The sequence below is a fragment of the Salmo salar genome, chromosome ssa16 (genome assembly GCF_905237065.1).
Source record: "Salmo salar chromosome ssa16, Ssal_v3.1, whole genome shotgun sequence".
NCBI lineage: Eukaryota > Metazoa > Chordata > Actinopteri > Salmoniformes > Salmonidae > Salmo > Salmo salar.
Genome location: NC_059457.1, coordinates 22,541,335 through 22,556,422, shown reverse-complemented (window position 1 = coordinate 22,556,422; position 15,088 = coordinate 22,541,335). Strand labels below are relative to the sequence as shown.

Here is a 15,088-nt window from a genome sequence, read left to right as displayed (position 1 = left end):
TTTCTGTTGTCCATTATATAAAGTATAGTACACTTATTTAGACCAATGCCTACAGATGTCATTTGGGACACCTCTGTTGAGCCCTGTGTCACATTCTTTTCCCACCCACCTGGCATGGTTCCCCAGGTTACGGTTGCTGGGCACCTGCAGGGTGCGAACCAGACTGTCGAGTGTGCAGCGGCAGCTCCAGGGGTTGTCATGGAGACGCAGGTAGCGCAGGGCTGGCATGGGGATGAGAGCCTCCTCGCTGAGCGTGCCCAGACGGTTGTGCTGCAGCAGAAGGGTGGTGAGTTTTATCAGGCCCAGGAACACCCCCTCCTCCAACACTGAGATCCGGTTCTGCTGCAGGTCCAGGCTCCTCAGGCCCTCGAAGCCAGAGAAGGCCCCATTGTGGAGGGCCCGGATACGGTTACGGGCGAGCAGGAGGTGGTCTGGAGCCCGTGACCAGGCTGACAATAAGAATGATCATGATATTATGTTTCATTTCCATAACACTTTTCAAGCAAAGCACAGAGGCAACGTGTTATATTTTGTTACAGTGAAGGTTGCAGCAGAAGTAAACTCCTTTATCGACGACTCAATATTAGGAAGGTGTTCACTTACCCCAAAAAATACATTTGTTCGTATTGTCAGAAAATGTTATAAAATAAATAAATACAAATGCGCTGCATTCGTTGCCTTCCTTTTAGATGGAATAAATAAAACAGGGTTGGATGAATAACTTGAAAAATGTAATCCATAAGGCTACTAATACATTGATCGGCATCAATAACCTATGTAAAGTCTGTCCCAGTTAGCAATGAGGAATCGGCCCGGGGGACAGGAACTGATTGAATTGGCCCGGAATCAAAATGAATCACTGCCCAGAGTCGGCACAAGTACATCAGGCCGTTTCCGGAATTCAGCCGACTTTGCTGGCATTTTACCAGAATCCCCCCAGAAGCGGCCCAATGCAATTTTAAATAAATGTATACAAAATTACCCGGTTTAGTCATTTTAAAAATGACTATTATACATACAAATTATACTCATCCACACATTTTTTAAATAATTGTATTTGTTTATTCGTTACCCCCTTTTCGTCATATCCAATTGTCTTGTCCCATTTCTGCAACTCCCGTACGGCCTCGGGAGAGGCGAAGGTCGAGAGCCGTGAGTCCCCCGAAACAACCTCGCCAAGCCGCATCGCTTCTTGACACAATGCACGCTTAACCCGGAAGCCAGCCGCACCCATGTGTCAGAGGAAGCGTGCATGTGCCTGGCCCGCAGGACATCCCGGCCGGCCTAACCCAATTGTGCGTTGCCTCATGGGTCTCCCGGTCGCAGCCGGCACGGGTATCAAACCAGCATCAGTAGCAACACAGTTTGCACTGCAATGCAGTGTCTTAGACCGCTGCACCACTTGGGAGGCCCCGTCCACAAAGGTTTTAATGCTTATCAACTGCCTTGCACAAAGTATCCAAATACTAAAATCCTTCTTAAACAGGACTCTTAAAGAATTTAATTTAAATGTTCATTTTATTTTCTGATGACAGAAAATATGGAAAAATAAATAAATAATGAAATGTTAATTATATAAAGCAGCCTGTGTAATCATCTGCCAGAGAGTAGCCACAATCGTCCCGAGCCCCAAGTACTACATTTGGGCCAGATAACTCACACCGGAATCGGTCCGAGCCCCAAGTAATACATTTAGGCCAGATAACTCACACCGGAATCAGCCCGAGCTCAATCCCCGCATTCTAGCCATAAGTAATACTGCCTAAGGCGGCCCAGACTCGGACCACATGACGTCGGCCGAGTCTGACTCTCAGCCAAGTGCGCCGACTCTCAGCCGGAATCGGCCCAAATCCACTGTGCTAGCTGGGGTATCAACAGGGGGGTATCAACAAATTGCAACAGTTGCAATTTTTTTTTAATGAAAAGGAGACTGAATTAAATCTTGACTGCCCTGCAATGCAGATTGACCAATAGACTATAGGTGTGAAATGTTCAGAAACCTACCCCTTATGGGCCATCAGCGGGACAAAAGTATTGCTGAGTCTAAGAGAAGTTGAATTAATGGCAGCACCACTTTATCAATACATATTAGTATTTTAGACTACGCCATAAAAACTGTTTTTATGGGCACACAAATCCAAAATGATGTATGCGATTTGCAAAATCGAATGCTTCCAACCGAAAGTCACCTAACTTGCGTGGTTCTTCAATAGGCTATGCAAGGCTAATAGACCTACTTGTTGGATGTGCGTTATATCCAGCTGTTCAGTTAGGCCTAGTGATATTGTCGAACATCATCAGCTGATCCAGGAAATATTGTTCTGAATGACAGTCAAGTGGCAAACAGCTGTTGTGTTTTAGCACCTGATGCAAAAACAGTCAGTGCAGGAAAATGGTGTTCGTAAGAATGTCCAGAATATGTTTATGTTTTGTTCATCGCGCCAGTGAAGACCTTTGATCCACGTTGGATCCAATCCAATATGCCTACATTTGTTTTCTGCTTTTTTGTTGTTGCTTGTTTTACAGCAGGGTCTAAAATATTTAACAGAGAAAGTATCAAGGTAATGAGAGAATGTTTTCACATGTTTCTGTGCGTCAGATTGGACACAGAGTTAGGCTTCTGTGTGCATTTGTGTAGGATAACCTAGGCCAGTGATTCCCAACCTTTTTCGGTTACTATACCACTAACTGAAAGTTGCTCTTCCCAGAGTAGCCCTGAGGTAGCCCCTCATGTGCATTTTACCAGTAGGCATATGGTCTCATAGTCTTCTCAAGTACCCTCTGTGGATATAAAAGGAAACTCAATGTATCTCGATAACGTTGAGTGTGCGGTGGTTCTGTACGCAGCGCAGTACCATCCACAAAACGTTTTGCGCGCCAAAAAGACTAGATACTGAAAGCACTTTTCAAGACACTTGGCCCTCGCCAGTGACCTGGTACTAGATTAATCCAGTCCTGGACTAAAAAGCGTGTTCAGTGAAGAATCCCCATTGAAAGTAATGTTTTGTCCAGGAGTAGGCTAAATCTGGCCCTATTTGATCTTTATAGGCAGTAAAACCATAAAGTAAATAAGCTAGAATCCAGCGCATTATAATTACATAAGGCAGTGGGGATGGAGGAAAGTTTTCTCCCTTGGCAGTCCACGAAGACGTCTTCAGAGTCGCTGTACTCTGAGCATTCAGGGACCTGATGCCTGGAGTCTCCTGACCTGCCCTGGCGCCCCCGACCTCTCACCCTAATGATGACAACAATACATTTTAGCATAGTTAATGTAGATAATATTTTCATCTAAATAGACTTACTTATAATATCTAATAAAGTCAATAAAGCATAGTGGTTCAAACGAGTAAGATATAAAATGAGAGAAACAACCTAGAATCCATCCATACCTGTCCTGTCTGAGGAGGCGTCTGCCTACTTTGAGCCGCCTGCCCTGGCCTGCCTTCCTCAGCTGGGAGGGTGGTGGGAGCAGCAGGAGTACTAGGAGAGCCAGGAGGAGAGGGGAGGTCACACGCATCCTGAGCCCAGCTGGGGCTGCCTCTCGCTCGGGATAGCTGGAGCGAAGCAGTGGGTGGAGTGGAGGTTTTATTGGAAAATGGGAGTGGAGGATTGCATGTTGACAGTGTCTGATATAATGGGATTCAGCTGCTGTTCCTGCAGAGAGAGAGAGAGAGGGAGAACGAGAGGGGGAGAATGGAGGGGTAGGGAGAGAGAAAACAGACAGTGTGAGTGACTGGGACAGAGAGAAAACAGACAGTGTGAGTGACTGGGACAGAGAGAAAGCAGACAGTGTGAGTGACTGGGAGAGAGAGAAAACAGACAGTGTGAGTGACTGGGACAGAGAGAAAACAGACAGTGTGAGTGACTGGGACAGAGAGAAAACAGACAGTGTGAGTGACTGGGACAGAGAGAAAACAGACAGTGCGAGTGACTGGGACAGAGAGAAAACAGACAGTGTGAGTGACTGGGACAGAGAGAAAGCAGACAGTGTGAGTGACTGGGACAGAGAGAAAACAGACAGTGTGAGTGACTGGGACAGAGAAAACAGACAGTGTGAGTGACTGGGACAGAGAGAAAGCAGACAGTGTGAGTGACTGGGACAGAGAGAAAGCAGACAGTGTGAGTGACTGGGACAGAGAGAAAGCAGACAGTGTGAGTGACTGGGACAGAGAGAAAACAGACAGTGTGAGTGACTGGGACAGAGAAAACAGACAGTGTGAGTGACTGGGACAGAGAAAACAGACAGTGTGAGTGACTGGGACAGAGAGAAAGCAGACAGTGTGAGTGACTGGGACAGAGAGAAAGCAGACAGTGTGAGTGACTGGGACAGAGAGAAAACCGGCAGTGTGAGTGACTGGGACGGAGAGAAAACAGACAGTGTGAGTGACTGGGACAGAGAGAAAACAGACAGTGTGAGTGACTGGGACAGAGAGAAAGCAGACAGTGTGAGTGACTGGGACAGAGAGAAAACAGACAGTGTGAGTGACTGGGACAGAGAGAAAACAGACAGTGTGAGTGACTGGGACAGAGAGAAAACAGACAGTGTGAGTGACTGGGACAGAGAGAAAGCAGACAGTGTGAGTGACTGGGACAGAGAGAAAACAGACAGTGTGAGTGACTGGGACAGAGAGAAAACAGACAGTGTGAGTGACTGGGACAGAGAGAAAGCAGACAGTGTGAGTGACTGGGACAGAGAGAAAGCAGACAGTGTGAGTGACTGGGGCAGAGAGAAAACCGGCAGTGTGAGTGACTGGGACAGAGAGAAAACAGACAGTGTGAGTGACTGGGACATAAAGCAACACAATGGTTAAATTGCAACATTTCGAATATTGTTTGATTTACACATTCTTTCTGCATTTAGCAGTTGCTTATTTTACTTTCATGTGACAGTAAATTCAGCTGAAACCATGAAGTCAATGTGTGCGACATTACCCAGATAAGAACAGCCTTGTAAAACTTGATGAGACAAGTTATGGCAGAAATCAGTCCCTCCCTGTAAACATTCCTCACAGTCAGCGATTCGTTTGTTGGTGTGTGTTTATATGTATTTGCACCTGAGTATATTATTTCAAATAAAGAATACACATCTGGAAACATTCTAATGTTCCTTCTGCTGCTTTTCTATCTCACCTCTCTCTCTTTCTGTATCCCCCCTCTTTCCCAGGTGAACGCAGAAACCTACAGGAGCTGAACCTGCCATTGTTCCAACATTAACATGAGTAACGGCAACATCTTCTCACGGGTACAAACCACCCTCTTATCTTATCTTCCAGGGGTGGAATTAACGGTAGAACAGAAAGAACGTCTTTAGTTTATGCTTTTCATTCATTCCCTTTTGATAATGGGTACAAACTTTGCACAGGTACAAACACCTAGTAAACCAAGTGCTTAGCCTTGATGGTATGCCACTGTTCTGAAGCTCATCACCACTCAGACTGACAGTTGAAGTCAGATTATTAAAACTAGACATTGCTTGATTATACAGCACCACTACTATTATCTACAACATTACATTAAGAGGACTACAGGGAATCATTCCTTTTCCCTTTATTCCATATGTTGTATACTTCCCAATACTGTTTAGGTGTAAAGCTACAGTGAAATCAGGACCACATGGGGACTCGGGTGGAGGGGGAACTGCTTGTCGTATAATGTGATTTACAGTCACCATTCATCTTTACCGATAACACTACATTCTTTAAATAACATGTCATTACTATGAAAAATAGGGACACATTTTCTACATTAAAGGCCTGATTGGTGGAGTCCTGCAGAGATGGTTGTCCTTCTGGAAGGTTCTCCCATCTCCACAGAGGAAATCTAGAGCTTTGTCGGAGTGACCATTGGGTTCTTGGTCATCTCCCTGACCAAGGCCCTTCTCCCCCGATTGCTTAGTTTGGCCAGGCTGCCAGCTCTAGGAAGAGTCTTGGTGGTTCCAAACATCTTCCATTTAAGAATGATGGAGGCCACTGTGTTCTTGGGGACCTTCAATGTTGCATACATTTTTTGGTACCCTTCCCCAGATCTGTGCCTTGACAAAATCCTGTCTCGGAGTTCTATGGACAATTCCTTCGACCTCATGGCTTGGTTTTTGCTCTGACATGCACTGTCAACTGTGGCACCTTATATAGACATGTGTGCCTTTCCAAATCATGTCCAATCAACTGAATTTAATCATGTTGTAGAAACATCTCAAGGATGATCATTGGAAACAGGATGTACCAGAGCTCAATTTTGAGTCCCATAGCAAAGGGTCTGAATACTTATGTAAATAAATTATTTATGTTTTTCATTTTTAATACATTTGAAAAAATTCTAAAACCTGTTTTCACTTTGTCATTATGGGGTACTGTATGTAGATTGCTGAAGAAAAACAAATATTTCATAAATTTTTTTATGAGGCTGTAACGTAACAAAATGTGGAGAAAGTCAAGGGGTCTGAATACTTTCCAATGGCACTGCACATATTGTTGTTTGTTAAGTGACCCTGTTTGATTTTTAGATGTTATTGGATGACATTGTCTATGAGCCATCTAATGAACTCTGAGGGCTTGTTTGTTATAAGGGGCTACAGTGCCTTGCAAAAGTATTCACCCCCTTTCCGTTTTTCCTATTTTGTTGCATTACAACCTGTAATTTAAAATGATTTTTATTTGGATTTCATGTAATGGACAAACACAAAATAGTCCCAATTGGTGAAGTGAAATGAAAAAAATGACTTGTTTAAAAAAAAAAGATAAAAAAAAAGGAAAAGTGGTGCGTGCATATGTATTCACCCCCTTTGCTATGAAGCTCCTAAATAAGATCTGGTGCAACCAATTACCTTCAGAAGTCACATAATTAATTAAATGAAGTCCACCTGTGTGCAATCTAAGTGTCACATGATCTCAGTATATATACACCTGTTCTGAAAGGCCCCAGAGTCTGCAACACCACTAAGCAAGGGGCACCACCAAGCAAGCGGCACCATGAAGACCAAGGAGCTCTCTAAACAGGTCAGGGACAAAGTTGTGGAGAAGTACAGATCAGTGTTGAGTTGTAAAAAATATCTGAAACTTTGAACATCCCACGGAGCACCATTAAATCCATTATTAAAAAATGGAAAGAATATGGCACCAGAACAATCCTGCCAAGAGATGGCCACCCACCAAAACTCACGGACCAGGCAAGGAGGGTATTAATCAGAGAGGCAACAAAGAGACCAAAGATAACTGTGAAGAAGCTGAAACGTCCATAGGACCACTTAAGCCATACACTCCACAAAGCTGGGCTTTACGGAAGTGGCCAGAAAAAAAAACATTGCTTAAAGAAAAAAATAAAGGCATGTGGGAGACTCCCCAAACATATGGAAGAAGGTACTCTGGTCAGATGAGACTAAAATTGAGCTTTTTGGCCATCAAGGAAAATGCTATGTCTGGCACAAACCCAACACCTCTCATCATCCCGAGAACACCGAGAACACCAGCATGGTGGTGGCAGCATCATGCTGTGGGGATGTTTTTCATTGGCAGGGACGGGGAACTGGTCAGAATTGAAGGAATGATGGCGCTAAATACAGGGAAATTCTTGAGGGAAACCTGTTTTCATCTTCCAGAGATTTGAGACTGGGACAGAGGTTTACCTTCCAGCAGGACAATGACCCTAAGCATACTGCTAAAGCAACACTCGAGTGGTTTAAGGGCAAACATTTAAATGCCTTGGAATGGCCTAGTATAGCCCAGACATCAATCCAATTGAGAATCTGTGGTATGACTTAAAGATTGCTGTACACCAGCAGGAACCCATCCAACTTAAAGGAGCTGGAGCAGTTTTGTCTTGAAGATTGGGCAAAAATCCAAGTGGCTAGATGTGGCAAGCTTATAGAGACATACCCTAAGAGACTTGCAGCTGTAATTGCTGCAAAAGTTAGCTCTACAAAGTATTTACTTTGGTGTGGTGGGGGTGAATAGTTATGCATGCTCAAGTTTTCCGTTTTTTTGTCTTGTTTCTTGTTTGTTCAAAGTGTTAGGCATGTTGTCTAAATCAAATGATACAAACCCCAAAGAAATCTATTTTAATTCCAGGTTATAAGGCAACAAAATTGGAAAAATGCCAAGGGGGGTGAAGACTTTCGCAAGGAACTGTATATGCATGCTTATATAGTCTTACAATGCTATATGAGTGTGATATGTGATAGGACTAGAGTTACTTTAAGACTTTAATGTACACTGTAATGGAATACACAGAGGTGGTTTGAATAAAGTGTAAACCTTGTGTTGTCCTTCACCAGGATGAGATGGTTTTTTCTTCCCTCGCTTCTATCTTTCTTCTTGCTTCTTTCTTTCTTCTCTCGCTTCTTTATTTTCTATCTTTCTTGGTTTCTCTCTCTCTCCTCTTTCTTTCTCTGTATGTCTGTCTGTCTGTCTGTCTCTCTCCCTACTGAAAGTTGGATAGTCACTTAAATTCCAGGCCATCGCTTTTATACAGTTGAAGTCGGAAGTTTACCTAAACTTAGGTTGGAGTCATTAAAACTTGTTTTTCAACCACTCCACAAATTTCTTGGTAACTTCTTGCAGAGCGCCAAATTAAAATAAAAAATTACTATAAATATTAAACTTTCATGAAATCACAAGTGCAATACATCAAAATAAAGCTTAACTTGTTGTTAATCCAGCCGCCTTGACAGATTTCAAAAAGGCTTTACGGCGAAAGCAAACCATGCGATTATCTGACGACAGCGCTCAGCACACAAATGCATAACAAATCATTTTCAACCAGGGAGTTGCGACACAAAAGTCAGAAATAGCGATATAATATATGCCTTACCTTTGAAGATCTTCTTCTGTTGGCACTCCAAAAGGTCCCAGTTACATTACAAATGGTCCTTTTGTTCGATAAAGTCTTTCTTTATATCCATAAAAACTCAGTTTAGCTGGTGCGCTTCAGTCAATAATCCATTCGGTTTCCCTCCTTCAAAATGCATACAAAATGAATCCCAAAAGTTACCAATAAACTTATCCAAACAAGTAAAAAACATTTATAATCAAATCTTAGGTAGCCTAATACGCAAATAAATGATACAATTTAAGATGGAGAATCGTTATTGTTTTACCGGAGAAAAATACCAAAGAACGCACTCTCATTCACGTGCTTGGAAACACTGCAGCCAAAATGGGAGCCACCTAGAAAAACGACAATTTCTGGCACATTTTTCCAAAAACCAGCCTGAAACTTGTTCTAATGACTGTTGACATCTAGCGGAAGCCCAAGGAACTGCAATCGGGCACGATTTCGCCCTATTATAAAAGTGCCAGCCATTGAAATCAGTGGTAGGATGATTTTTTTTTGGGGGGGATGGTTTGTCCTCGGGGTTTCGCCTGCCATTTCAGTTCTGTTATACTCACAGACATGACATTATTTTAACAGTTTTACAAACTTTTGAGTGTTTTCTATCCAAATCTACCAATTATATGCATATCCTAGCTTCTGGGCCTGAGTAGCAGGCAGTCTACTTTGGGCACGCTTTTCATCCGGACATGAAAATACCGCCCCCTATCCCGAAGAAGTTAACAAACTATAGTTTTGGCAAGTCGGTTAGGATATCTTCTTTGTGCATGTGTAACCGATGTGAAATGGCTAGTTAGTTAGCGGTGGTGTGCGCTAATAGCGTTTCAATCGGTGACGTCACTCGCTCTGAGACTTGAAGTAGGGTTTCCCCTTGCGTTGCAAGGGCCGCGGCTTTTGTGGCGCAATGGGTAACGATGCTTCGTGGGGTGTCAGTTGTTGATGTGTGCAAGGGTCCCTGGTTCGAGCCCAGGTTGGGGCGAAGAGAGGGATGGAACCTACTCTGTTACACATGACACAAGTCATTTCTTTCAAAAATTGTTTACAGACAGATTATTTCACTGTGTCACAATTCCAGTTGGTCAGAAGTTTACATACACTAAGTTGACTGTGCCTTTAAACAGCTTGGAATATTCCAGAAAATGATATCATGGCTTTAGAAGCTTCTGATAGGCTTATTGACATTATTTGAGTCAATTGGAGGTGTACCTGTGGATGTATTTCAAGGCCTACCTTCAAACACAGTGTCTCTTTGCTTGACATCATGGGAAAATCAAAAGAAATCAGCCAAGACCTCAGAAAAAAGATTGTAGACCTCCACATGTCTGGTTCATCCTTGGGAGCAATTTCCAAATGCCTTAAGGTACCACGTTCATCTTTACAAACAATAGTATGCAAGTATTAACACCATGAGGCCACGCAGCCGTCTTACCACTCAGGAAGGAGACGCGTTCTTTGGTACTTTGGTTCGAAAAGCGCAAATCAATCCAAGAACAACAGCAAAGGACCTTGCTGGAGGAAACAGGTACAAAAGTATCTATATACACAGTAAAACGAGTCCTATATCGACATAACCTGAAAGGCCGCTCAGCAAGGAAGAAGCCACTGCTCCAAAACCGCCATAAAAAAAGCCAGACTAAAGTTTGCAACTGCACATGGGGACAAAGATCGTACTTTTTGGAGAAATGTCCTCTTGTCTGATGAAACAAAAATAGAACTGTTTGGCCATAATGACCATCGTTATGTTTGGAGGAAAAAGGGGGAGGCTTGCAAGCCGAAAAACACCATCCCAACCATGAAGCATGGGGGTGGCAGCATCATGTTGTGGGAGTGCTTTGCTGTAGGAGGGACTGGTGCACTCCACAAAATAGATGGCATCATGAGGGAGGAAAATTATGTGGATATGTTGAAGCAACATCTCAAGACATCAGTCAGGAAGTTAAAGCTTGGTCGCTAATGGGTCTTCCAAATGGACAATGACCCCAAGCATACTTCCAAAGTTGTGGCAAAATGGCTTAAGTCAAGGTATTGGAGTGGCCATCACAAAGCCCTCACCTCAATCCTATAGAAAGGTTGTGGGCAGAACTGTGCGAGCAAGGAGGCCTACAAACCTGACTCAGGTACACCAGCTCTGTCAGGAGGAATGGGCCAAAATTCACCCAACTTATTGTGGGAAGCTTGTGGAAGGCTACCCAAAACATTTGACCCAAGTTAAACAATTTAAGGGCAATGCTACCAAATACTAATTGAGTGTATGTAAACTTCTGACCCACTGGGAATGTGATGAAAGAAATAAAATCTGAACTAAATGATTCTCTCTACTGTTATTCATTCTTAAAATAAAGTGGTGATCCTAACTGACCTAACTGAGTTTAAATGTATTTGGCTAAGGTGTATGTAAACTTCCGACTTCATCCGTACGCCAGTTACGATTGCCCAATACTGTTATCCCAGTTATGTAGTGAGATAATCTGGCAAGCTGAAACAAAGAATGAGAGCAACAGAGAGAGAGAAAAACCAAACCAGGCTTTGTGTGTCAACCCCAAAAGGTATGGAAGGCCGTTCAGGTCTTTGTGTCAAAATTAAGATGTTAAATAATGAGCTGTCTACTGACCAAAACAGCCTTTGATAAACAGGGACCTGGACCATGTGTCTTTGTATCCTCTCCATAGGTGTTTATTTCCAAAACATTTTACACTTGAAAGCAATTCCATAGGCTCTGTTTTCTGTTAAACCCTATGAGCTCACAGAGAAGAAATCTGTGGAAAATGCTTCACAGAGCTGGCTAAGAACGAACCTGCAGAAATAAAGTCTTACTTCAGTTTATTTCCAAAGACTTTTAACCATCTGACTGTCAGTGCTGCTGTCAACACATACCTACACTCCCTTCTTTCTCTGGTAGTCTCTCCTCTCCTCCTCTCTCTCTGTCCAGCCTTCCTCTGCTGTTCTTATGGGATTCCTCCTGATTTTCAAGGTCTAAAGCTTCTCCCAATCAAATGCCACAGCCAATTTACAACTGCCTACCTCACATCCCTCCACCACCCCGCTCGCCCCTTTCTTGCCATCCTACCTTGGTCGTTCACCTGGGGCAACCCTACCAGAAGTCAAATAATCAGTCATATATTGTTATAACCCCAACACCCACACCTACACAAATTGAAGAAAGTGAGAAGACTTGAATTAGTGAAATCAGGCTGATAACAGGCTGCAGGTGATACAAGAACACATTGGCTTTATAAATACTATGGAGTATTACTTGTCCAATTACTTGTTACAAATCATAGATCTTTAGAGGTGCCTTCAGAACATCCAGTATGAATATGAGGCTAACACACAGCCAGATGTGGCCCAGCACTGTTCACATATTGATCTTAAACCCCCTCTGTCTGTCCAGGAGCTGTTGGAAGGTAGATTCACTGTTAAAGGCTTACAGTACCTGGCCAAAGGGAAGGGCTGCCACAAGCTCATCCACCTCAATCTCTCTGGCTGCACTCAGGACAGTTTCTGCGGTCCTCTCTGATCCATATGTCTCCTTCTATCTGCTTTAACTATATCCACATGAGTTTTCCAACAACACATCTGTGTCCTCAGCCCCCTGGCTGCACTAGAGTCAGTTTGTGTGCTCCTCTTCAAGTCTGTATGTTGACCCTGGGGAATGAAAAAGGTTCTCTCTCTGGCTCTGAGAGAGAGAGAGAGAGAGAGAGAGAGAGAGAGAGAGAGAGAGAGAGAGAGAGAGAGAGAGAGATACAGCTTACGCACTGGTTTTAAATTACAACACACACACCCACACGCACATGTACTCCAGCATGAACATGGACTCTCACCAGGGCCAGCATTTTTCCAGCTGGTTAAGTGGTTGTACTTTGCTGCGAGAGAGAGACAGAAAGGCTGCAGCTAACTTGTTTGTTGAAAATTACGACATGCACATATTCACCCTCTCTCTCACCCCACTGCTCTCTAATTGTGTGTGTGTGTGTGTGTGTGTGTGTGTGTGTGTGTGTGTGTGTGTGTGTGTGTGTGTGTGTGTGTGTGTGTGTGTGTGTGTGTGTGTGTGTGTGTGTCTCTCTCTCTCTCTCTCTCTCGTCCCTAAAGATCTCAGTGGATGGTTTCAGGTACATAGCAGCAGGCTGCCCTCTGCTGCAGCAGAAGTCCTCATTGACATGCCCACTCTGTCAGACAACTGTGTGCTGGTATGTATGGAGCTACCAGACAACTCATTTAGGCTCTGGCCAATAATTGTTCTCTTTCTAGGGAGTAGTACCACCTTCTTTAACCACCATTGTCTACCTGTGTATTTTGTGAGTGAATGGACCTCTGCCTGTCACTGTCTGGTTTCCTCCTGTTGGAGCTAGCCTCCAAGTATCACTCTCTGTCTGCCATTTCCCTATGGGACACGGCCCATCTCTCAGACAACCTCACCAAGTTCAGAGTGGATGGTGAGTGTGTGTGTGCCACGACTCATGTTCCATATCTGTGTATAAGTGTTCGTTGATTGTCTTGGCAAATATCGTTGTGGTGAGTCTCGTTGCCGGGGTGATGTCTACAGGGAATCTGATTGGGTGACTGAGTGACGTGCTACACGCCTTATTTCATGTGATTGGTCTATATGTGATTGGTCTGTGACATCAAACCATGATGCAGCATCCAGCAGCATGGAGAGAAACATCTTGTGGGCCATGTTGTGGGTCAACCCTGGAACTTTGGAAATCCACACATTTTTGGCCTTATACAGTGCTGTATCTGGCACAGGTCACTGTTAAGTGATCAGCCAATGATTATAGCTCTTCAGCCAAAGGAGATGGTCAGTTTGTTTCTGAAGATGTGATTAGTCAAGACAGAGGGTTCAGGGGCATTATCAACACACACACAGTTTGTTATGATGTGTGTTGTTCTGACAGTATATCTGTGTGTTCCTGTAGGTAGCAGTCGTATGACAGACGTCAGTTGGAGAGCTCTGTGTCGGAGCTCTCCAGGCCTCACTACACTCCACGCTGCTGACTGCCCCAGGATGACTGACGCCAGCCAAGTCTATGGGCGCCCTCCAAAACCTGGTCTACCTCAACATCTCACACTGCAGTAGGTGTTTGTGTGTGTACTCTCTACTTTAGATGACATCCGGTTGCATCACCTGACTGCGTGTGTGTGTGTGTGTGTGTGTGTGTAGGCTTGTTGCAGGGTGAATAACAGGGGCAGTGATACCTGACTTAAGGGCTCTCTGCCTCTAAACTGAGGGAGCTGAATCTGAGCAACTGCAGCCGCATCGACTTATCTATCATGAGGGTGGCTCAATGTAAGGTCATACAAGTAAATACACACACATGTACTGTACACGCATTGACTGACTAGCGTGATGTGTTTGTACTAGTTGCAGTGAGCTCCGAAAATCTAATCCGGAGGCTCCTCATGGAGGTTGACGCAATTGCGGAGCCTCTGGAGGCTTGAAGAAACCAAATCGAGCTCCGTACTGCATCGCCGTGCACCTCCAAAATGTTGTGACAATGCGTAGGCTCCATATCGCTCCGCATTGATTGGTTGAAGGTAGGTGGGGGCGGGAGGTCCTGTATAAACAAACTCACTTCCTTGACAACTTCCTTCACAACAGTTCTGCAAAGTGCAAAAAGTGTGTTTGCTCTGACTTCTGCAGAGGCCGCATCGCAGTGAATGCTGTATGTCCAATGCAGAAGTTGGATTGACCATGCAGAGCCTTTTACTGTGATAACATGTCTGATTGTAGTCTGGAGTGGCCCAGTAGCAGCTCCTCTCCTCCCTCTGGACATCAGTCGCTGCAACATCATGGACTAGGTAATGCTTCCATAGCTTGCTGTATATGTGTAGAATTACAGTTTGCCATGTCAAACACCCCAACAACCTTACTCATGTTTCCAGGGCATGAGACTGCAGTCCTGAGCAGTGGGAGCACAGTACCAATGTAGCCCCCTACTAGTTTGGCTATGACTGCCGTATCCAATCAGATGATCCGACTAGAACCAGAACACCTAGGAGGAAGACAAGCCAGCACCAGGTAGAAATAAGTCGCTCTGGCAATTTGTAAGTCACTCTGGATAAGAGCGTCTGCTAAATGACGTAAATGTAAATAACAAAAATAGGAATTTGATAAAGGCCTGTGGAGAGGACTACAATTACACAACATGAGTACACAGTCCATGCAGACAAACAAACACATGAGGACAGAGTTTATACATACATTCAAACTACCAATTTAAGGTAAACCAAATCCCTACCATTCACTGCACCTTTAACTCTA

General features: G+C 44.0%; 1 protein-coding gene across 1 annotated transcript in view; it reads right to left on the bottom strand.

The window, feature by feature from the left end:
- Window positions 1–12,501, bottom strand: part of LOC106573377 (leucine-rich repeat-containing protein 17) — a 30,516-nt gene extending 18,015 nt beyond the window's left edge. Inside the window, exons 1-4 of the mRNA XM_014148379.2 lie at window positions 12,260–12,501; window positions 3,390–3,654; window positions 3,099–3,235; window positions 110–449 (exon numbers count right to left, since the gene is read on the bottom strand). Of these exons, the coding sequence (XP_014003854.1) occupies window positions 110–449; window positions 3,099–3,235; window positions 3,390–3,517 (605 nt within the window). The 5' untranslated portion in view covers window positions 3,518–3,654; window positions 12,260–12,501. The remainder of the gene's footprint in view (window positions 1–109; window positions 450–3,098; window positions 3,236–3,389; window positions 3,655–12,259) is intronic.
- Between the last annotated feature and the right edge of the window lie 2,587 nt (window positions 12,502–15,088).